Genomic DNA, 25407 nt, shown 5'->3' with positions numbered 1-25407 from the left:
TACTTGCCTACTACTGAGTATACAAGTTGCACACAAGTTATATACAACTTGAATACTCAGTAGTAAGCAAGTGCGCTTATTTGGGCACAACCCGTGTGTGTAACAGCAAGACTGCGTGATCATGACTCATTCATTACTCATATTTCCCTTTTTACTCCATTTACTATGCGTGTGATGTAGTTCCACAGCTTTGGTAAATGATCCTTACTATCCTACATTTTATTCATCGCAGTTTTCAGTATATTACTTTAAGATTTGATATAGTAAGTACTTTTACAACAAACGCAATACTACACAGTTAGTCTATGTTCATAAAACCACAACTGTAAGAAATAATTAATGCTGGAAATGTACATTTTTAAAAATGTTTTTTAATTATTATTCTTTTTTAATATGTGAGACTAAACAGTGGGAATAAACATCAGGGAATAAACATTTAGAAAAATCAATACAAGCAGGGTAAAGCATTCTCAGAACAACAGGGGAAATAATTAAAGTGTAAAACAGCTGTAAAAATAAAACATTAATTAGTGGTGGAACATTGTTGTCTTTGTCATTCCTGGTAGACAATTAAAGATGATACAATCTACCACATAACACTACTGTGACCGTACATTAAATTCAAAAAATGTATCTGACCATACATGAAAACTGTTACTATATTGTTTACTACGCTGACAGAAAGTCAGCAAGTGTGATGAAGAGACAGTGCTCAGTTGAAAAATATCATATTGGATCAGCATTATGTAAACTTCAGGTTCTCCATAATACAATGAAAGCATGTTTTGTATTGTTGGAAAACTAATGTCATGGGGAACAAGTTGGTGTCTTTAGTGGTGGGGTGCTGACTAAAGATTTTGATACCTATGGGTCAGTGCCAGCCAGATACAAAGTTTAACCTGGTGTGATATGCTTACAGAGGTAGTGCAAGGAGAATCATTGATATATACTGTTTTTCCATAATTGTGTCTTCATTTGATGACTTATTGTTTTGCTTTGATCTTTTTGTATGTAAGGAGAGAAGTGCAAAGGGCCAGGACATTGGGACTGAGACAGGTAACTCACCTGGCCCATGGGGAACACTGAGACTCCGACAGGTAACTCACCTGCCCCATGGGGAACACTAAGATTCTGACGGGTTACTCACCTGGCCCATTGGGAACACTGAGACACCCAACAGGTAACTCACCTGCCCCATGGGGAACACTGAGATTCTGACGGGTTACTCACCTGCCCAGTGGGGAACACTGAGATTCTGGCGGGTTACTCACCTGGCCCATGGGGGACACCGAGACTCACCAACTCACCAGACAGGTTGCTCACCATCTCTGTGCTGCATTAAAAATAAGGTTGCTCGGCTCTTTTCTGAGTGGGTGGGTTTTTTTCATATATTAATTATTTAATATTCATGAAACAGTAGCTCTGTTAAGAAAATATTTAAGTGACAAAATTTAGCTATGATGCAAGTCTTTTATAATAATTCCTTATAGAAATGGGAGGCTATTAGAACTCCAGAATTCTGCATAGGAGCTACCAGTTGCCAACCTGCAATTTAGTTTGTCAAATGTTCTTAAGTTTCAGAAATTATAGTGCAGTAAATAGTCTGAGAAAAATGTAAATGTGGTCATTAATTTGGAACTTAACCCTGAAGTCGGTTTTTATTTCAAAAAGTTCTCCCCACCAAAAAACATGGTTAAAAATGTACACATTTTCTAAATATCTGTCTCCCATCCTGGAAGAATTAGCCAGAATAACACGTTTCAAAACCCTGTAATTCCCAAAAAGTAATGTGTATTTCTTTGAACATGGAACAAGTGGTGAATTCAAATTCAAATTTTAGACTTCACAATCCCCAGTCCCTCACCCACAGGAATACTGTAATGGTAACACATAAAATACTGTGCTGGACTTTTTACAGTTTGGGTGCCACCTGCCATTGCCTGTGAAACATGGCAAGCACAAGCAATTTGACTGAGAACTTTCTAGAACAGAAGGTACTGTATGGTCTACATGAGGACACTCTGTATATAGCAGAGTCAAAGAAGGATGTCTCAGATGTAGGCCACAGTAAGGAAACTAACTACATAACCACTTAGAAAAATCAGATAAAAAAAAAAAAAACATTCAGGCACTAGACAGATCAATAAAATACAGAAATTTTAAGTTTGGGTGAAGTTCCCCTCTAATTTGCCTTGTGTTCGTGCATTTTCGATGCAATTTCCCAACCCTCATCCCTTAACAGCACAACCAATTGTCAGAGAAATCATGAAGCAAGTTAACTGCTGTTTCCTGTAGCCCACAGCCGATAAGAATGTCCACATTCTTCAAATATGAAAAAAACAGTGTAACAACGTGTGGAGTCAAAACTACAAAAAAATACGCAAAAACAGTTCAACTGAAAAATATAAATATATCTTTATTTTAAAATCACCCATAAAGGTGGGCATCATTAGGAATGCTGAATTTAGGATCTTCTCAAGTCTGTAAAATCGATAGTTACCTAGCATTTACGTACAGTAATACATTTCAACCAGAAGCAGAATAATAAAAACCTTGGTCTACAACATGGAAAATACAGTTAAAAACTCAAGAATTTACAACAATTGGTTTCACATGGAAAATAAAAAAAGTTTACATGTAGCTGATGTCCACTTAAATCTTATTTCTTCCTATAATAACCTCTAACTTCTAAAGAGCTGGTGTTGGTTACATGTCATTGTCTTGTGACAGGTTCAAGTTACACACAGGTACAACTCAAGAATCTTCAAGTAAAATGAGCAATTACACAATTTCACAAGACACGTCTCTTCTGCATTATGCACTGCTCAAATAAGGAGAAAAATGGAGAAATCTCACAGTTCTGAATCACTGCCTTGCATGTTACATTCTCAGAAAAGAAGCTTACATTCCTTATCACTTTGATTAAGACTACTTGCCCAATTTCCATTATTTATGCTGTGGAAACGATCTTTCTGTAATACAAAAAAGCATTTTTTTAAAACTAAAGGTAATCCCTTTTAATCTGTCATGGGAAGGACACGTAACAATACGCACACAACAGTCTGGAAGACTATATTTTCACAACCTGTATCCTGACTAAAATAAAACTGAGTAACATAAAGGCTTCAGACCTGAGAAAATAAAAATAGCTAATGATTGATAGGAAGGGGTTAAGCTGTCCGTTTCTTAAAACAGCCAAAATAGCTTGAAGGCTACACAGAATAGCGGTTTGGGCGATAGCTGCAAATATTAGTCAGGTTTTTTTGTAATCTCTCTGGGGTCTGTATATTCATCATTTTGGCTTTGCTTCTACATGGGGCATTTCTGGGACCTGAACAACATACAGATCCACTGCAGGGGGTCTTTTATACAGTCCCAATTTCCCTGGCATATATCAGTGAACAACACATAGCAAACAGCCACCATATAAACAGGTTTCCCTGACAAAGAAAATACAAAAACCCAGTGCAAACTGACAACTGCTACGTCACACACATACACACACACGTACACACATACACACACACACACACAGGTTCAATGCTTACATACACACAGTAATGATTTAGGACTCAAAATGGTGACATTTGAGAGTTTGCAAAACCTTCTGAGAGCTTTGAAAAGACTAACATGACACATTAACTTGGCCACTGTGAACGATCTTAAACCGGACAATCTGAAATCTGTAAAATTTATTTCCAAACTAATGTGACCTTATTAGGATTTTGAAAAAGATGAAGATAAGGCTGTTGCTATTTCATAGACCAGGGTGTCAATGATTTCAGGAAACTGTACAATACATTTAAAATCACAAGAAAGTACAAAAAAAGGAAACCCTTTATGTAAATATTGATTATGGTTTTTCTTTAACTATGCTTGGCTGTTGTCTGGTCATGACAGCAGAGTCTGCAGTGGCTGAACATGTGGATAAAAGCACAATCCCACAGATAAATCAGTTTGAAAAAGCACCAATCACTCAGAGCCATCGAAGCTCAAAGCTCGGCTCATTCATGATGAAAAGGATGAGTGACACACCCAGCTACCATATCTGTTGCAGCAAATGAGTGCCATTACAGCAGTGCTGTCACATGCCTGATGTGCGGTAATGTTGCCCAGAGGGCCAGGAATAACACACTCTGGCACTTAGCACATTGAAACCAGTGTCTCACAGCATTTTCCATGGTGGAGTGACGGAGGGGCCCGGCTGCACTTCCTGCCCCTGCAATGTCCAATAGCACCATGACGAGGAGGAAAAGGTTCTGCTCAGGCAAACTTCTGAGGGGCTGAAATCCTGAGCAGGGTGACCATGCTCCGAGCCGCCTGGGGAAGGGGGGGAGGGGGGGGGAACTATTTGGAGTGACCCCGTTTTGAGCTGCCCAGTAGGGGGGGGGGTTATTTGGAGTGATGCTTTGAGCTGTCCAGGGGAGGTCATTTGGAGTGACCTTGCACTGACCTGTCCAGGGGAGGTCATTTGGAGTCGGTCCCGCTCTGAGGTCACTAACGATACGGCGTTGTCCCACGCCAGCGTGACAACCCTGGGAGGGAGATGCGGCCCCCGAACTTGTGGAGAGCAGCACACCTTTAAGCACCTGCGCTGATTAGCTAACGCAGCCCAGGTGCGTGTGCTCTCTCCACCAGCCAGGACGCAACCGAGACCAATCCGCCTCTCCGGCGGACCGACTGCCACAGGCGTGTTAAGCCATTATTCAGGCAGCGGTGTGAGGTAAGGCGCTCTCTCCCTTTTGCACCGTTTAACTCCCTTTAACATAAAACAGTGTTACAGAAAAAGCGGTAGTCAGCACCAGTAAAAGCTGCCAACCTCCACACATGCCTGCGATACAAGATCACTTCTCTTCTGCTTTTAACATTCCTACACTCTTCCTCCTCTGACATACTCCAACTCCACCTCTATCTGGCGTTATGCTCTCCAGCTAAAAGACCCGGCAATGTGTTTCATTATGCGGAACTGAATGAAGCCACATAAGGCTGGCTTCTGGATTAAAGGATTACAGCTCAGGGACTTCAAGGTTTTCACGTGTAGTTGTGCCTTTGTTGTTGTTCTTGTCGCTGTTAAGCTTCAAAGACCAGGTATGAAGATGATCTGAACACTGCTGTTCTGAACACAGTCCAGACAGAGCATGTGCAGTACAAAGCTTACGCTCCATTTCTGTTGGAGAAATAAATCGGCAATCTTTTGGTAGCAAGCACCGTTAATGTGAATGGCAAACAAAAGCTTATTTAGAAGAACAACTTTGTGCACCATATATTGTAGCACCAAGATAAAAAGCAAAATACATGCTTAAAAAGAATTCAACTCAGGTCTTAAATGCGAGCAAAGGTCCAAAAAGCCCTGTGACAGAATGCCTGTAAACTTTACATTTTAAAAAATTTAAATCAACTCAAAAAGCAAAACAGAATTAGATTTCATAGTTACATATAGCACAGCACTTTCTTCCCCCATGGATGCTTTGAGATGTTTGCAAGGACCAAAGAAAGGGTCAAGGAGCAACAATCCCTGTGTTGCTACAAACATTTTAAAAAATCATCTGGAGGCTATAAGCTAGTTTGTTGGGGGGTCTTTTGATTGTGGCACACACGCCAACCTGTAGATCCCCCACACTTCTGCAGAGAAAAAGGAGGGTTCACTACATGCCCTACACCTGCGTCATACACCTTTACCATGTGATCATATGACTCATAGCCCCCCTGAGGACAGAGCCATTAGAGTCAGGTCATTGGTTAACCTCGGGAGCAGTTGCCTGGCTGTGTCATAAATCCTACCTGGCACAAACTGTACAGGGATGCTCTGCATGAGTAATCCATGATACAAAAGTGAGTTTAAACCCACGTAAAATCCGTGATTGCGATCGTGCTGGTGAAAGACCAGCCCGAGTATGAGGAGTGATCCTGCTCAGGGGTAATCACCCATCATCTGTCGAACCGCAATGTAATTACATCCAAAGACGGACTGTCAAGCTTTGCATTTAGCCCATGATCTCATGGTCTGGGAATTTTCAAAGCTTCTTTGAGGAAAGGGAATCGCTTTGTGTGATTTAAATGACCAATTTTAGAAGTCCTGCATCTCTGAATGCGGTACATGACGTTACACAATTATTGCTTCAAACAGCACGTCGTGTTGGTAGTCAGCTATTACAAATGTGAGGAGAAACCGCTGAATATTGTACACCACAAAGCGACACGGACAGTGAAAAGAAGACATGGATCAGGTACGTGGGCCTCGCCCAATCTCTATCGGTACAGATTTGAAGTTGATCTATTTCAAGTTATGCTTTAAAAATAAGAAAGTGCTTTTCAACATGTCATCTTTGTACACTGTAAATATGCTCATGTAACAAATCCAAAACCATATAAAAATAAAGTACCTTTCCTTCATTGTCATAATTAGCCAAAACACAGTTGGAAAAGGAATATTTCAGGACAATGCTACATGTCTTTCAGTACAAAACAAAATTAAAAACTCACCTATGAAAACAAGAATATGTCCATATTTTTCTTTTTTCTTGAATGTATTTTTTTCTGCAACAATGGCACCACATGAAATCCATATTCATTAAAAACTCATCCTATAAAAAGAGCACCAGGGACTGGTTCTTATGTCCAAAAGCACATCAATGCGAGCAAACAGTAAACAATTAATGTTTCACTGTAAAATTAGAGTGTTTACTCTTTGCAAGCAACATGTAGGCTGACACACAGCACAATTGCAGTAAACAGGCTTGATTAAATTAAAAACAGCTTTGACAATGATCAGAATAAATAATCTCACCTAGGTATGTATGTTCTTTTTCAATTTGTATAGAAAACCTGTTGAAAACATTTTCAAAATCGGTTTTGGAGCACCATTCTGGTTACAAAAACAAAACAAACACAAATAATGTGCATGAATATGCACACACACACACACACACACACACATACACACTTACATAGATACAGAAATACTCACAGTTAAAACCCAAACTGTAAACCCTCATTCTGGTGACAGCTGAGATGAAAGTAAAAATGAAAGAGGAAGAGCAGACGGCGGTAAGGTGACTGAGGTACGGTCCGGCTGGGCGGGTCACGCCCAGCGGCTGTAGGGACCGGTGACTTGGGTCAGGGCGTACGGGGACGCGGTGACCAGCCCATCCCGCGTGACGGACGGCGCGTGCCGCGTGGGGACCTGCAGGAGACCCGCCTCCTTGGGGAAGACCTCCTCCTCCTCCTCCTCCTCCCCGCCGTTCCCGCCGCCCGGCCTGGCCTTTTTGGCTTTGGACTTGGACGGGCTGGCCTCGGCCCCGCCCCCGCCCCCCAGCCCCATCCCCAGCCTCTCGGCCTCCTCCTCCCTCTCCCTGGCCCGCTCGGCCATCTTGGCCTCCCACACGGCCAGGCCGTGGCCGGCCTCGTTCAGGTTCTTGTGCTGGTAGAAGACGAGCGAGACGCGGGTGGGGTGGCTGCGGTCGGGCTTGACGATGGGCGTGGTGGCGTGCAGCTCCCGCCGGGCACACTCGATCAGGATGGAGCCGTGCGAGGGCGCCACGGCGACCCCGCCGATGTCCTCGTCCAGGAAGTTGTGCTCGCTGTCCGACCACACCTCCTCGCATTTGACGCCGCCCGAGGCCAGGGCAGGATCCTGGACCTCCCCGTGGTACCCGTTGGGCCTGCTTCTGAGGCCCTCTTGGACTTTTGGGGAGGAGTCTTCAGAACTGCCCTCGCTGGACGGCCTGTGGAAAGAGGACCGGCAGCCTTCCTCACCCACCTCCATTTTGAGAGCGCGGGGGCAGCCGCCCACCCCTGGAGAGCTTAAACACGCTGCGGAATCGGCTCCCAGCTGCTGGTTGCTAAGCAGGTTCTGCTCGCCGACACTGAGCGAGTATCCATTGACGACTGGGCCTGCGGTGCCGTACTGCAGGAAGGGAGTTCCGTAGTTGGTTCCGTGGCTCCCTGGCAGGCCAAGATACCCATAAGGGGGGCCAGAGACACCGGGCTGGAGGGGGGAAAGTGCCTCCACGTCGGGGACGGGTGCTGCAGGGATTAAAGGGTATGGACTACTGACGTTATACGGGACAGAAGAACTGTAATTCTCAGCTAAGCAGTGCGCAGTGGCAGGTGTTTTGGGCAATTTCAAAGGGCTGTAGTAGGTCTGGGGCTCCATTTTGAATGAGGGCACCTGCTCAGCTAAAATGCTTTTGGAACCTGTGGAGGGAACAGACACGTCTGTTAAAGGGATGGAATACATTTCTCACAGAACTCCAACCACCCATTTCACTTAAATGGGAAATCACATTAAATAAAGCAATATAAAGTGCAGCAGAATGCTCATAATTATGGTCTTGTGTTTCTGGTGGAAGGATTTTGTGCCCTGTAATGTGGTTGAAATCCATGTTTTTTTTACAACATACAATCAAACTCAACCATTAACTTCAAAGTTGACATATTCCTGGTGAACAAGGCACTGATACTGTATATTTTCAGCTCAAAGGCAGTGAAATCACTGCACACTTTCCTAAAATCCCCAAATTAAAATCACAACATCAAATGTCAGGAGGGCGTCCGTACCGCTCTCCGCCTTGGTCCTGACCAGGGCGGCCTGCTTCTTCTCCTGGAGGGCCTGCCTCTCGGCGGAGGCCTTGCGCGCCTCCAGCTTCTTCTTGCGGGCGGACTTTGCGGGTTCAGCCAGCAGGCGGACCTCGCGCGGGAAGGCCGTCAGCACCTGCAGGGCCCCCGAGTGCATCTTGGCCCACTGGCCCTCTGCGCAGCCAAACTCGTCCCGCTCCGAGATCTTGTAGAGGGGCAGCACGTGCAGCTGCTCGTCCTCCGGAATGTTCCGCACCGCCCGGTTGTCCTCCTTGGTTAAAGTGCATACCTGCATGCCGGGGGAAGGAGGAAGATACGTCAAGGGTTGGGTCAACAATGGGTTAACTTTGTACTCAATCAATCAATCTGCACTCTGTTGCTTCTGTCTGTGTGTTCAATTAAGGTGAAAGATCTTTCAAAAAAACACCTTTGTTTCTATTATGCGTTGGTGTCAACACAAAGAAATGCTTACTAATTAAACAGTTCTTCATAGTTCTTTACAGCACAATGGCAGGTTATGTCCTATGAGAAATACATTACAGGTTTGAGTGGATCTGGTTTGAGGTTTGAGTGGATGCTGCATTAGGTCCTCCCAACAACAGGTCAGACACCTGCAGACCACCAGATGTGTTCAAGTACAAAATCTGCCACTCCTCAAAATAGTCACTGGCTCTCCTGTAGTATTGTGTATAAGCACAAAAACGTGAGTGCTGGTGTTCAGCAGTTAAAGACACACACCACGGTGCTCCCGTTGTTCATGTTGTGCGTGTCCTTGTGTGCATGAGCACAGAAGTCCACGCAGGCGGTCACCCCCGAAAAAGGCTTGCCCTCCTTTAGGCCCAGCCGACAGTCCTGCCCCGCATCCTCCTGCTCCACCTGAAAAACAAGCCCAAAGGTCATATCTCAGCCCAAAGATCATATATCAGCCAAAAAGTCACATCTCCAACCAAAGGTCATATCTCCACCTTTCAAAGGTCACTGGCCAGTCAGGCCACCAAGAACCCTATGAGAGGTAAACAAGAAAGGCACTGATAAGCATTCATCTAACATTATTTTGTAGAACTATAAAATAATCAAACTAATTGATGCACCCAATTTAGATATTTTATTTAGGTGCAGTCCACATAAACTGCTATAAATAAAGTACCCAACATTCTATTTGTATCAAATTGCTTCCTGATAACAATTAAGACACGAAGAATCTAAATAAATGGTCAAAATCCACCCATGGACGCCCCAAATGCTTGATGAGTAGCATGAAGCTATGGTTTAGAGTACTGTTCATTCAATCTAATGTATTCTCAGTGAATATGGTTATTTTCCCCTGTATAGATAGATGTATAGTCACTGAAGTTGTTTATGATCCATTATATAAAATATTACCTGTTTCTGACAACTAGATGCCGCTTTATGTTAACATGTTAACATGACGTCTGTTAAAAATTGTTTAAATTGCTATCATTTGAAAGTAAAGTTTTAAATGAACATTGAAGACATGTTTCTTCTTCAGACTTTTTAATCGAATAACAGAAACAGCACTGCCTGGTGGTAAGAACCAGGAACTACAAGACTATGATGGGACAAAACACAAACCTCCTAACCCGTGCAGCTAATTGAGCACGCAACCACACAACATGCCTAACAGTCTTCCCAAGTGTGCTGATGACACACTGCTTCCCATCTCACTTCACTGGCTGCCTGTTACAGCTCGTATCATGTTTAAAACCAGAGTGTCGGCCTACAGGGCAGTGAATGCAACAGCCCCCCCCCCACCCCACCACCCCCCACACCTCCATTAAATCTGCAGACTACACACCCCGGGCAGGTTTCTCCACTCCACAACCACAAGCCGACCGACTTCCCCCTCCCTACTTCCCCCAGTCACAATGCCTGTCTGTACTGGCCCTGCAGTGCTGGAACCACCTTCCCATAGTGGTCAGGACAGCAGGCTGATTGGCCATCTTCCTACACAGACTGACATAGACTGAAGACCCACCTCTTTAGACTGAATCTAACCCCTTACCTATCCCATCCCTACCTCATAGCATTCCCTCATTTGGTACTAACTCAGGTTATGATATTTTAATGAATTTAGGAAATAAATTCAATGGTTTTATGTTTCTGTTCTTAGGGCTTGCTATAGACGCAATCTGCATATAATCAGAGTTTGTATTTTTGGTCAGTACTTTGTTAGCATAGTTAACTTGCACTAGGGCTTTAGTGATGTTGCATCTTTACTCACTAATCTGGGAATATTGATGGTCAGTTCTGGAACAATTGCTCATATTAATTAGGTGAATATGTTCATCCTGTATTGTAAGTCCTTCTGAACAACAGCAGCGGCAGAAGGAATGTAATATAATCTGTCATGAGCCATTATTCCCGGTTTCACGTGTCTTACCTGATTCTGAAAGGCTTCTGGGGCAAGCTTCTTATAAACAGGGGCCAGGTCTGTGGCCAGACTCTGAAGATTCTTCTCTAGCTTCTCCTCCTTCGAAAATCAGAAAGACAGCAGGTCACTGGTGGAGACGGTGAGAGAGAATCCGCTTCATCCCCAGTCTTCGAAACAAAAAGCTGCTTATTTGCTTATATCCATTCACAGTCAAATGCTTCTCAAGAAAAATTAACCGCAGCTAAGAGGGACTGCCCTTAAGACAGGAGAGCTCCGCTGATGTTCACAGAACAGTAGGGGGGGGGCCCTTACACTCCGGACAAGGTAAAATTAAACTCCCAGGTGCAGTGATAAGGACACTGTACTGCGGGAGATGCCTTCCTTCAAGTTGAGATGTTATAAAGAGGTCCTGACTCAATGTGGGCATTAATGAGCCCAGTTTGAAACAGTGCGGGTTTTAACCCCGGAATCCACCGACAACACACAACTCTCCTTCCTTCCTTCTGATAAACTAATCTTGTCCGGCATTTTGGCTTCCAACAGGATATCTCCAACTCAATGGCAGCCATTGCCCAAGGCTCAACTTGGCTTAAACTGAGATACTGCATTCCCAACCACCCTCCTGCTTGACCTTTCCTTCACCCTGGATGGCATCTCTGTCACCCTCTTTATCTGTTGGCAATCTTGGAGTGGTACTGGACAGCAAATTGTCCCCTTCCGGGAACATCCTGTTCGTGAGAACTGCAGATTCTACTTGTACAACATCCAGAGAATCCGCCACCAACTCAGCCCAGCTCTTAGTCCAGGTGCTGGACTACTCCCGCCTGGGCTACTGGCCTCCCTGCTGGCCTCCTCGCTGGCCTCCCTGCCTCTGCCACCAGACCTCGCTTTCAGCTACCCTCTTTTTTTCTTTTTGCATTTCATTTTGGGATAATGTTACAGATGTAGCTGTGTAAAGATTGGTTAGGTGTCTAGTGCCATTTCTTTTGTTACAGCCCAAACTGTTGGTTTGTCTGGCTACGTCTGATTATGAATGGGTCTTCTGTTCTTTCTCAAGCAGCTCTCTGCTTCCCCAAAATTGATCTGACGCAGGATCACATGCTGTGCTGTGATGTTGGGATGTGGCCACTCATCAAAGCTTTTTGATACCACTTCATTCACCTGTTACTGTTCTGCTGTGATGGGAAAGTCTGGCTGTCTGGCTCAGGTAGGCCAGCAGAAATTCCTCTGTGGAGCTCAGACTCTGAGTGACTCATAGTTGGATCACATGATCATGTCTCCTAGCAACCCTGGACTCTTTTCACTCTCCAGGATTTTTCTGACATGGATTGTGCAAAAGATCCCTAAAGACTTCCACATCTCAGTTAATCCTGAAATAAGGCATGTCTGATATAACAATAATTCCGATCAGGTCAGAACAGGTACATGTGCCAATCTTAAACTAAAAATAATACATCAGTATCCCGCTTAAATCTGACTTGATTATTTTTACTAAAATACTTGCGCAATCCTTGTGGAGTTTTGGAAGTTCTGATACATCATACATGGATTTGTACAGTTATTTACCTTATGATTATTATCTTCTCCTTATTATGGACTATAATTACTATTGTATGAAATCAAGTAGCTGTCAGGAGGGAAAAAGGAGGGTTTGCGGGCTCCTGTAGGACAGGGAAAGGAGGGTTTGGGGGCTCCTGTGGGACTGAGAAAGGAGGGTTTGGGGGCTCCTGTGTAACTGAGAAAGGAGGGTTTGGGGGCTCCTGTAGGACAGAGAAAGCAGGGTTTGGGGGCTCCTGTAGGACAGAGAAAGCAGGATTTGGGGGCTCCTGTAGGACAGAGAAAGGAGGGTTTGGGGGCTCCTGTGGCACTCACCTCCTGTGGGTAGTCTCCGAGCAGCCGAAACTTGCGGGGGGTCTTGCTGCGGGCGAACTTGCAGCCGTTGAAGTACATGCTCCAGGAGCAGCCGAAAGAGAAGGAGGCGCCACAGGTTTCCGGGTCCAATCCCTGACAGGCGCAGGTGCGACTGCAGCACAGCAATCAGAACAGGTGCGTTTGAGAACGAGCAGCAGAGCGATCGGAGCAGGTGTGTTTGCGAACGAGCAGAAGGTGCCAAACTCTGGCTACTCTGGCTGAATCAAATGGGCGAGGCTCTGCAGTCCTATTTACACTTTTCGAAAAACATGAAAATCAGCTCTGTGCCACTGGTGATTCATCACAGTTATAATAACGGGCGCAGTGAGAGGTGCGGGGCTCACTCTTCGTTGAGGGCGCAGCGCCGGCTGGTGGGCGAGCCGTATTTGCACAGCGTTTGGGTCAGGTCCTCGTAGAGCCGGTCCGCCACCGCGCGCGGGAGGCCCTCCCACGCCAGGATGAGGATGACCACCACGGCGTCCTGGCAGGAGTGCCCCGCCCGCTGCCTCACCAGGCACAGCAGCTTCTCCTCAGCACTGCTGCGGCGTATCACCTGAGACACACGAGCAGATATACACACACATATACATACACATACATACACACACACACACATATATACATATACATTTGCACAGGCGCACACACGCATTTATACATATAAACACCCACAGGCACATGCACATGCACACACACACACACACACACACGCACACAAGCACAAAACACAAACACACACACACACACATACACAAACATATTATATATAAGATCAGTAATGTAACCGAGGAAAGGAAAGACTTTTGCTCTGGTGCCACTGAACATCTCAAACACTATTCTCTGACTATTACATCACTTTTTGGCAAATTCACTGTTTTACAGGGTGTAGGAACAGAGAGATTAAATTCAGTAATTCCAGGCTCCACTGAGGACGCCAGTGTACATTATCACTTACCGCAATTTATCACCATAATAGTTTATCACCATAATAATTCTTAAATTGTTATGCACTCTTTATATGATAAATGTCATAAATATCTTTGCTGAACAGATTACTCACCCATTTGGCGATGGGGCAGCCCTGAGAGCTCCTGCCCTCCTTCCCAGTGTACACCACCACCTCCACCCGCACAGCGTTCCCCTTCTGCCCGTACCTACCCCGCCAAAAAACATGCCCCCATCAGCAACACACCCACTTCAGCTCAAGCTCAAGAACAACCCCCGTGCCCACACAGTCACATGCACACCTATCTGGTCATATGCTGCAATGAAACTAAACTAAAACACAATACACTAATCCTTGGGTGAACTATTTAAATAATACAGTGAGTGCTGTAATGTTACATTACATTACATTACATTACAGGCATTTGGCAGACGCTCTTATCCAGAGCGACGTACAACAAAGTGTATAACCATAACCAGGAACAAGTATGACGAAACCCCTAGAGAGAAGTACCGGTCCAAGTACAGGGAACAACCGCATAGTTCAACTTGGACCCTGATGGTTAAACTGATTAACACTAACAACGAGAACGGCAACAACGCAATCTATGGAAAAATAAATAAAAATACAAGTAGTCGTTAAGACAGGCGCATCAACTAAGTCACCTATGAAACAGCTGCCTAGTTACAACCCTAAGTTTAGTCATTTACAGGGGGGAGGGAGGGATGGGGAGAGGTGCAGCCTGAAGAGGTGGGTCTTCAGTCGTCGTTTGAAATGGGTCACAGTCTCAGCTGTTCTGACCTCCACAGGGAGGTCATTCCACCATCGTGGGGCCAGAACAGACAGGAGACGTGTTCTGGAAGTGCAGGTGCGAAGAGGGGGAGGTGCTAGGCGTCCTGAGGTAGCAGAACGGAGGGATCTGGCTGGCATGTAGGGTTTGAAAATCTTGTGAAGGTATGCTGGGGCTGATCCCTTGACTGCCTGGTATGCTAGAGTATGTTTGGGACAAAGATATATTTTATTGATTTGGTTCTGTACTCTGCAATTTTAGATTTGCAATCAAACAATTCACATGTGGTTGTACACATGTGTACACATTCTCGGTTTTTATTTAAGGGCTTTGTGATTTCTGAGCTCACCAGTGTTCTCTTTCTTCTTAATAATGCTCTTAATAATAACAGTTGATATTAGTTAGGCTAAAATTTGATCTAAGTCCCTGACGGATTTTCTAATTTCTCAGCCTCATAACGGCTTCCTAGGCTTTTATGGGCACAGCTCTGTTCCTCATGTTGATAAATGCCAATAACAGACTCAAAAAGGCAATCACAAGGCTAGACTCAAGACTAGATACTGAAAGCTCTCTTATACCCGCGCTAAGGAAGCAACTGCACACACCTGACTAATCAGAAACACAGTGACGCCATATTATTATGACGCCCTGAAATGGGGGAACTATTTATACAAAGTGCTGTCATTTCTACATGGTGAAACCAAAATGTATATAAATGTCCTTCGATAAAAGCTGAGAATGTGCACTTTAACCACGAGAATTGTTTGATTGCAAATATAAAATTCTGGAGTACAGAGCCAAATCAATAAAACATATGTATTTTAAGAGAGGTTATTTTCTGATCTATTTAATATTCACAATTTTCAAATGTTTTAGGTCCATTAGTAATTGTGCAGGCCTTCCTGACTGACCACGCATTGCTTGAACACTAATCTACAACTACCGCCCTTTAAAAAAAGAAAATAATTGAAAAGATAAATTCACCTTGGCCTGGCCTCAATCTGCCCTTATCTTTAACAGAACGAAACATTGTTAAACAAGTGCACTTTACAAGTGCATTCTTCTTAGCAGTTTTCACTAGCATAATTAAACTGAGGTAGAGGCAAGCATTTTGTTTTTAACTTGGAGTCAAAGATTTCTTGACTCTAGGCCATTTTTGTAAAAGGTTACACTCATAGCTAAGATATGAAAGTGCTCTAACTAAAGGGAGCCATTTATCAAACTTCAGAAACAAGAATGTGTGAGCCTGCGAGGGTTTGCGGTACAGGGCCCCTCTGACACAGCGCTGAGGGTTTCCTGTTATAACTCGCAGGGCGTGTACAGCCTGATCCACTGGCCTCTCCCTTCTCTGCACTGCGCATGCTTAAAGCACACACTAGGGGGCGCAAGACAGGAGTCCTGGCCGAGCAGCTGCTCTTCAGCAATTTGCACTGCATAAGTAAGACATTTAGAGAGACATTTAACTGATTAAATTAAAAACTGAAGGTGAATCTAACTTTCACCTAATAGGTGAAAGTGCGGTTACATGGTCACTAAAACTAACCATTTGATAATGAAGAATGCAAAGACAAAGAAAATGATGATAATGAGCCATACCTGCATTGTCTTAATAAGTTAAAGGGAAAAAAATTTGATCAGTTAAAAAAAGTGCTAACTCTGTTTGTAATTGTTTGCAATATAGCACAAAAAACCCTATCAGAACATGCGACATTTATTCTTCATGGCTTACATAGCTATTTCTGGTATTATGTGGCTAAAGAGGATAAAAAATCCATCAAAATATAAAAAGCACCTAATTCAGAAAAATTAACAGCATGTTAAAATTCTAGGTCTGCGACTGTGGTTGGAAAGAAAACCCACATACACAGGGGCTCCCCAGGACCGAGGCTGGGAACCTCTGCCTTAGGGGACTTATTCCCATGTGCACCGACTGGAGTGTGAATTTGGGAACACAGCGGTGCGGAGCGCGGAAGTATGCGGTTTGAGACGCAGCCAAAATCTTGAGCCTGATCTACATCTGGGAAACACGGAAAGTCTCGAGAAGATCCAGCGTTCAGCCTCCAACTCCAAAAGGCAGGCTGCTATTGACCCTGGATGTTTACTACAATCAGGTACGATTAAAATTGAGAAAGATGATGGAAAGCCTGCATGCCCCATGGCAACAATGATTGTCATTAAGCTTAAAAAACCAGAGCTGGAAAGTCTAGGGGACAGAAAGAAAAAGGCCTACCATGTGTAGCTTCCACCTATGAACCCAGCCAGCTGATTTTACTACTTCGTTCTACCTCCTGGCTGAAGAATTGTGCTAATTAGCAAATCCGGCTGGTTGAAACAAAATACTGGAGAGGACTTTTACTTTCTGAACCTGGATTTTCCAAGTTGGGAAAAAAATAACTGATAATTGTCGGTATGGTTTTTCCTCCCATCTCTAACTTTCATGGGGGGGTAACATGGGGCAAGATTCCCCCCTTTTACACATTCATATGATTAAAAAAATTACTTAAAAAAAGGTTTAACATACTGGTCCATCTCTCACAAATTATGCAAGAAACCGATGCAGAAAACCAAACAAAATATTTTTCATGTTAAGTGGGTATAGTTAAGTATAGTTTTATGTCATGGGGAAATGGAAAAGTATTATAAAGAAAGTATATATAGTTTAAACTTGTAATTTCAATTACAATGAAAGACAAATGATCACCTACACTACAGATTTACTCTGCATAAAATAAAATAAGCTAATAAACTGCATTGTGCTGCAAAATTATTTTATTAAAATAACGTGTTATATCCAAATAAACCACAATGTAATTACACCAAGATTTATTAGAAATATTTGTTACAATTCATTCCCTTTATATATATTGATTAATTGCATACAATTAACCAACTATTACAAAAACCAAACTTAAGAAAAACATCCACTAAGAAGAGTTAAATCAATTCACTGAAGGGACAGAGAGGACTATGATCAGGAGCAAAGAAGGACTGTGGTGCTCCAGGGGATTCTGTGTGAAATAAAAAATAAATAAATATTTCTATACTTACTTCCCATTAAGAACAACATACAAAAGATTGTGTGTTTATTTTTTCAAACCAAAAAACATTTGTACAAAAAACATAAACACTGCAACTTCCTTAGCAACTGCAACAGCAGGCACAGGTTCATCCGTGACCTCAGCAGCCAGGAAGTCGTCATCCTGGAAAATCCCACTGTTGAGAGGTCAAAGTCCAGTCACCCGGAAGCTGTTGACCCCCCCTTTCGACAATGGCCACCCTCTTGTATGCCTTCACCAAAGAGCCCAGCCATCTCATTGATGTCAAACTCGCTTTCTTGGGTGACTGGTCACCCAACTTTCACAAGCCTGGTTGTGGGTGGCCTTCAGGTCCTTGAACAGGGTCCTGTCCAGCAGCTGCAGTTTGTGGTTGCAGTGGGGGTGGCAGGGCAATCATGACGATCCCTTTTTCTCCCTTGCAAAAGGACTGCCTTTTTGTGAGAATGGTGCCCATCAAGGATTAGGATATGTGTCTCATCTTTCAAAGACTTCAATCCACCCAGAGTCTGAAGCTCTCCTTGTTGATCCAGGTGTTACCCAATTTAGCAGCAGGTCGTTCCAGCACTTGTGCAGATCCCCGTTCGGCACTTGCCATCCTACCCACCAGATGAATGCCCTTTTCAGCAAAAACATTCTGGAAAGTCTGAACGTTCTGGATGCCAATTTTATTCATATGCCAAGTTCTCACAGGATAGATATCCTGAAAGATTTTGAGCTGTTCTCAAGTTCTGAAAAACTGGCCGATTTTAGACTTGTTAAAACCAACTGCGCAGGTTATGTGGGCTATGATGTAATAGTGGATTAGCCATAATATATGGGAAGACACCATCTTTGATGTTTCTTTCTCTGTGGAAAGCATTTTGGTGGTTTAAAGGAATGGAGCAATGGATTGTGTTTTGTTTAACGTTATTGTTGTCTTTATGTTTAATCCGATAATGTCCTATGTACTTACAGTTGTGTTCTCTGTGGACCACAGGAAGAATAGCTGCTGCTTCTGCTGGATCTAATGGGGATCCTAATAAATGAAATGCTGGTGGCCTGTGGAGTGTGAACAGACAGGGATGGATGGCCAGTCCACACCCGCTAGCTGTCCATGTAAATGGACGTTTGATCCCAGTCTTATGGGCCAAATGAAAAGAGAGTTTCCTCTGATCTTTCTCATACTTATGCAGAAAGACTGGCGATTTCCCCAGATTTCTTTGGCCTGGGTTGGCCACATTCTTGTGTTTATGCCACCTGATGGTTTTTGGCGGTACATTAAACCTTCACGATGCACCCTAGATGGGTTCTCCACCTTGTATGCTTTTCAGAGCATCAGCTATAGCTACACCGTGTTGTCTTCCTCTTGTAGTTCCACATCTTTGACTGTTTCTGTGTGAAACAAAACATTTTTATAAATACATTTTTTCCATACATTCTTCCCATTCATAAAGTTACAAAACAGATTGTGTTTATTGGAATATTATAAGGAAAGAGGAAGCATCTAGCTATCTAATCGAGCATCTAGCTATCTAACTAGTTATAGGCGCATCTTCTTATCTGATATTTGAATACTGGACCCAGGAGGAAAATTTTTCCCCATGTAGTTAAGACAAATCAAGTATAGGCATACTAACTTACCTAGACCCCCAGACATAACCATCTACTTAACCACTGACTAGCTGTCAAGCCAAAAGCAGTGATGCCCTCAGGAAGAGTACTGTATGTTAACTAGCTAGGTAGCAAGCTAACTAACTTTTCACCTCAACTTTTACATTTTATCAAGCACATTAGCTAGCTTGCAAGCAAGCCATCAATGGAATGGACAAAATTCAGATGTTAGGTAATGTAGTAGCTATGTATAAATACAGCTAGGTAGCTACATATTAGGCAGCGAAAAGGGATAGCAAAGACACGCCTGGGGGTATCTCTCTCAAACGTCTTGCCTCACCTACGCTCCACACAAATTTTAATCTTTAATGTAACAACTGATGATATTTTTTCTTAAACTAAGTGATTATCGCCCTTAAGGCTTCACTAATGACATGTTACAGTTGAATACATAGATTAATCTTCCTAAATATACACTAATAACACATTTTTAAAGAACAAGGAGTTACATCAACTTACCTCAGAACTGATTTGGTGAAATAGCTTCAACCGTTGAGTTGTTTCACTTGAAGAGCTCAATTGGTAAAGAAAAGTGGGATCCAAGGAATGTGTCGAGAAAAGATTTGGTGCCGCCTAGAGCTTAAATAAATCATTACGGGGGGATTGTTCTCATGTTACCTATTGGTAAGGCAGCACCCAGGGCTAACAGACCAATTTGGGTAGACCTGCTGCTGTTATACATTCCTAGGTACTGCTAGCATTATTGTAATACATTTTAGAGTACACACTGGGGTCTATATGCAGAGGCAATGGCCCAGGAAAGTGGCATGGGGCTTATTGGGGAGTTGCTACAGAGCCAGGGGGAAACAACATATTTGAAGTATGTGATACTCACTTAGGAATGAAATTTCACTTAGCCAAGAATACAAGAGTATCCACTACAAATGATTCATACTCACATGCTCCAAATACACATTCTGTAACAGTCACTTTGTGTAATGCACACATTCTGCCCTTTCTCATTTTCTGCCTGAATATCAGTCGCAGTTTGGTTAATACTTACCAAGGTTTCACTTACTGTAAACTTAAAGATTGTTCTGGGGAATCAGGCCCACTAACCAAAGCTGATCTTCTGTACTAGTTCAGCATATGGGCTTGAAGAACACACAGAGGCAGCTATGCTGGTACTTCTACATGAAGTTCAATGCAACAAAAAATGTAAAATGTGTGCATGCAGCTTTACTGATGATAACTGCACTGGACTGCATGCAGCTTTACTGGACTGCACTGTCAGAGTGACGAAGCCGTTCCTACCTGTTTTCCATCATTTCCCGCACAGCTGCCACAGTTGGGCCTGATCCAAGGTGAGTATAATATGGCCCTTCTTCTTTTTCAATTATTTGCTCTACAGAGAGATTCAGAAAAACATTGGTGCCAAATATAATTGACGACACAAAAGCATTTGCAACAAGATTCACATTTTTTCAGCTGCCTGAATGAACCAGGTGACACATGAGGGTCTGACTTACCCATGCAACCGCAGTGTGAAGGGCTTGTGCCTTTTTTCGATGGGGTGTCAATTAAATTCTTGGTTGGTGTATCCAAGAATCTGAGAGGAGACTCCAGAAAACTGTTAAGAGTGTTTTTAGTGGGAGTGGATTCCCCGGGAAAGGTTGGGTTACTTCCTGCGCCGCTGGGACTTGAAATGGACAGGACAGTGACTGACCCTGAAGCCTCCACCTTGCAGTATCCCTCATTGGCTGGAAAAGCTGGTCTCTGATCTCCTGCAGAGCTCTCAGTCACGGCTCTGTCGTGAAACGCAAGCCTGGGGTCGGAGATTTCACTGGGCAAGCAGGCCTCTGTAAAGCCCGCCTGGAGCTTAGCACCATTACGTAGAACATCATCGGACTGCGATACCTGAGTAATTAAGTCATGCTGACATCTCGGTGCCAGCGGAGATTCCGGGTGACCATTCCTCTGACCGTGATCTTGGTCAACATTACAAATACGCCCGTCATCATGGGAGCCAATGGAAGCAGCCAGCTTTGGACTTTTGCAGGTGACACCGTTCTGAACCCAGGACCCAGAAAAAGGTGGCCTCTCAGGCTCTCTGCAGAGGTTGGTGCCTTTCTGAAATTGATGCCTCTCATGGTAAGCTTCTGCTATATATCTTTTAAGGTCCATCTGGGCTTGGGGAGGAAACAGGTTCTTGTGGTGGCCTGTCACCTTCTGCAGCGGGAATACTTTTTGGACCTTGGTCTTATGAGGGGTCTTGCCACTGGCTAACCGTTTTGGGAAGTCGGACTCATGGCTGTTATCGCTCTTGTTGGCGTTGACCTTTTTCTTTGAAATTCTGGGCTTGGAAGGTGTGGTTTTCGGCTTCTTGGGGGTAGGCTTGTGCAGGAGCGAATGGTAGCTGTTCTTAATGTTCTGGTCCTTTGTACTCTGCGGGGCAAGCGGGCGGGCTGTGCTTACAGTGCTCTGCTTGTGACTCGATTCAATTATGAAGGCAAGCTGTGCCAACTGAGCTGCCACCTCCTCCTCGTCCTTATTCCTTGTGACTTTGCTAAGTGGCGGTATCCTTTCCTCCTTTTGGTGCCCCTCGAAAGTGCCGTCTACCCTCTCCACTCGACAAAGTGTATGCTCCCTTCTCCTGTTAAGATCTTGGTCCTGGTTATGGAAGTGCTTTTCACAGTTGATACATGATGACATCCTTTCCGCTTCTGAGCTGGCCTCTAAGAGGTCCTGCAAGGACAGCTTGCCTATTGTGGAAAGGCTGTGTGAGCTGTTGGTGAAGTTATTTTGCTTACTTAATGGAGATTGGATGACAGAGGTTTGGTTTGATGGTGTGCTGATTACTGGCACTTTGTATGAAATAGTATCTGATGCCGACTTGCTCTGCTGTGGATCTAAGTCTGTACTTGAAGCCAAACTTGATGAGTGCCTGTATTCGTGGGGCTGGCCCTGGTCAAGTGCTTGTGAGGGGGTCATTAGGGGTGCCACTGCAAGTTGGGTTAGGGCCTCGATAGCAATAGCTTGCTCAATACTGATGTGTCTTTGCTTGACCAAGGACTGCACGCTTTGCAAAGAGAGCCTTTGAGCATCTCTCCCAAGGGCAGGGTCAGCGATTAGCTGAGTGGGAGTGGTAGTAGCATTTTTAGGGCAAGCATTGCTAAAGATTTCCTCTGGTTCTTTCTTCAAAGTGCACACTGTGGGAGAATGAGGGCTATAGAGCTGCTCCTCCTTATTCGAAATGGAGAAGCAAACGACAGCTGCCAGTGTGGATAGGGCATCCTCAAATCCATCACTGCTCCCCGAGTCCCTAACAGACTGTTCGCCCGCCCATGTACACGGCTCCTCCATCTTGATCTTTTTTGGGGGGGAGGCTGAGTCTGTCGCCGAGGCGGGTTTTGAATTTGAGCCGAAACTATGCTGCATGGAAAAAGTTCTTTGGGGTGCAGAGGGCAGGTCCACACAGGCACCACCATTTGGTTTCATATCTCCTGGATCCTGGTGAGGGACCCCGCTGACGTGCTGAAGGAGGAGCTGGCTGACGTCGTCTCCGGTCCTGGGTCCCGTCTCCAGAGGAAGTGCCACATCATCCCGTGAGTATCTAACTCCTGGGGGGTCTGCGATGACCTTCGAGGCCTGCACATATTCTGGGAACGGCCAGGAATCTTCCATCTGGTGTGGTTTTGTGCCATTGACCGAGGCTTTCTCCAGCTCACCCTGGGCACAAGAGAGAGAGAGGTCTGAGCATGTCAACAGAATACTTTATTTTGGGGGACACACCAGGTGTGGCACAAGAACAATGTAATAAACCAGACCGATAAGTAGCAGTGCTCCACCAAACAGCCTGCCATACAGCAGAGTGTAAGGAAGGTCCAGCAATATGAACAAATGCAGAAGCACAACAGTAGAGCAAGGCCATTATCCAATATATAATAAAAGGGCAAGAGCTTGGCTTTTCACTACAAAGAGAGCCACAAGGTGAAAGAGAGAGAGACAGAGAGAAAGGGAGAAAGGGACAGAGAAACAGAGAAAGAAAAAAACAAAAAGAGAAGGAGAGAGAGAGCGATAAGTAGAAAGAGAGAGAGAGGTACAGTTTAAGGACTGCAGTGGGGAGGGAGGTAGACACAGGCTGCTATATCCCCTTTATGTCATGTGACCCGCTATGTGAGTGTATGAGCATACATTATATTTACTCACAGAGGACCTTTCTGGTGTGATCTTGCTACTTTCTGTCTAAAATGTTCAACAACCCATTTCAGCAATTCAGTTTAAGCACCTTACTCGGGAGTACCCTTATATCCCATGAGGCACTGTCAGCCCACAACCTGGAGCTTATGACATAGGTCTATTACATACCTGCAAATCCACATCACCACAATTAAAATGAACCATCTGCCACTCAATATCCTGTGATACCTAAACCCTAACTACCGGAATGTTTGCTTGTTTCCATATAATAAATGTATGTACATTAACACTTAAGGAAGTTAACTAATGATTACACTAACACGTACAGCATTTTAACAATGCTTGCATTAAGACTCAAGGAAGTTAAACAAAACTTACATTAACCTTACATTAACACTTAAGAGTAGTTAAAGATTGCTTACATCAACCTTACATGAACACTTAGGGGAATTCAACAATACTTACATTAATACTTAAGGGAATGGAACAGTGGCTTGTTTATTTTTGACCATATTTACTTTAACTTGATCCTTACATTTTTCTTCTCTCTCGAGCTGCAGCCTGAGTTCGCTATGTACTGATGCAGCGTGGGGAAACATGCCTTCACTTAAGATCAACCCTCACACCAAATAGAGGGTGATGCAATAGTTTGGTTGAAAAAGGGGTGAGGCAATAACTTTGCTGCCGATGCAATTATTACAACTGAAAGGTAACTTACAGCACTCTCCTACTCACTTTCTGATTGAAAATAAAAACTAAAACAACGCGGGATGTGATTTTCTCCAAACTAACCTGCTTTTTCCACAATATTACAGTAACGATCCTCTCCAACAAGTAATCAAACTTTGCATGAATCAGTCAACTTTCAGGTTTAACAGCCGCCATAAACAGTACAGAAATGGACCATGCTGAAAAAAAAATCCCGAAATGTATTATCAAGACATTGCAATACATCATAATATATATGAAAAAATAATTGCTACTTCCACACATTCCAATATATTTGTCTTATAAATATGCTGCTGTGAAATGCATTTATCATATGTTCAAAAAAGTTAATGTTTTTACAATAATATTACAGTGTATTTCATATTCCATTGGTGTGCATGTATAATACAAGAGGCGGTAAGTGTAAGCTTAGGCATCTGTTATGGAAATGAATTTTTCATGACATCACTGCAAATTTGTAATGTAACAGCAATTATTCCGGAAATAGCACAAGACATTAATAACTTCAAACACTAGCGGAAGACACAATAAGATTCCACATGAGCGCTTCCATATGGTATTCACACAGCATTGAGTCTGGTGTTCTTGGTATTTGCTAAATGTAGGGAGTCCCTATACGCTGAACACACTATCAGTTCACTTTCATCAGACCTAGTAAAACTGGTGGGGTCAAACTTTGCTTTAAATTAATCTGGTTTAATTCCTTTTCTGCTTTGAACCCAACGTAACCTCCTATCAGCAAAGGGGTTTTTATTCTTTATCACACTGAGTGATCATACATTTTGAATGAGGACATGGATCTCCAGCTGTGTCAATCCACCAAAGTGTCTAAGACATTTGAGATCCATGCTCCCGTCTCCTTCAAAGCACCCATCACAGCAGTGAACTGTGATATCTCCATATTAATAAGCAGAGCTGAATTTTGATATCTCCATATTAATAAGCAGAGCTGAATTGTGATATCTCCTCAGTAATCAGCACAGCTCAACTGTGACAATGCCATATTAATATGCAAAACTGAACAGTGAAATCTCCATATTAACAAGCAGCTCTGAAGTTTGTTATCTCCATATTAATATTAATAAGCAGCATGCCATTATCCAGTACGAGTGACATACAATGCTTTTACCTGTTTTGCATAGTATCCCAAAGTGTTGCTTTAATTTTGTGATCAGAGATTACACACAACGCATGCAGCCATAGGCCAGTAACATTG

General features: G+C 43.6%; 1 protein-coding gene across 4 annotated transcripts in view; it reads right to left on the bottom strand.

Moving 5' to 3' along the window:
- Nucleotides 1-2390: 2390 nt before the first annotated feature.
- Nucleotides 2391-25407, bottom strand: part of tet1 (tet methylcytosine dioxygenase 1) — a 41096-nt gene continuing 18079 nt past the window's right edge. For all 4 annotated transcript variants that reach the window (XM_064318436.1, XM_064318437.1, XM_064318438.1 and 1 more), the window contains 9 exons: nt 20792-22991; nt 20577-20667; nt 13941-14034; nt 13225-13433; nt 12842-12992; nt 10979-11068; nt 9316-9453; nt 8560-8866; nt 2391-8196 (listed from right to left, as the gene is read on the bottom strand). In XM_064318436.1, the coding sequence (XP_064174506.1) occupies nt 7082-8196; nt 8560-8866; nt 9316-9453; nt 10979-11068; nt 12842-12992; nt 13225-13433; nt 13941-14034; nt 20577-20667; nt 20792-22991 (4395 nt within the window). In that variant the 3' untranslated portion in view covers nt 2391-7081. The remainder of the gene's footprint in view (nt 8197-8559; nt 8867-9315; nt 9454-10978; nt 11069-12841; nt 12993-13224; nt 13434-13940; nt 14035-20576; nt 20668-20791; nt 22992-25407) is intronic.

This window comes from Anguilla rostrata, chromosome 18 (genome assembly GCF_018555375.3).
Source record: "Anguilla rostrata isolate EN2019 chromosome 18, ASM1855537v3, whole genome shotgun sequence".
NCBI classification, from domain to species: Eukaryota; Metazoa; Chordata; class Actinopteri; order Anguilliformes; family Anguillidae; genus Anguilla; species Anguilla rostrata.
Note: the sequence above shows the minus strand (reverse complement) of the source record. Positions and strands in the feature narration are given on the sequence as shown.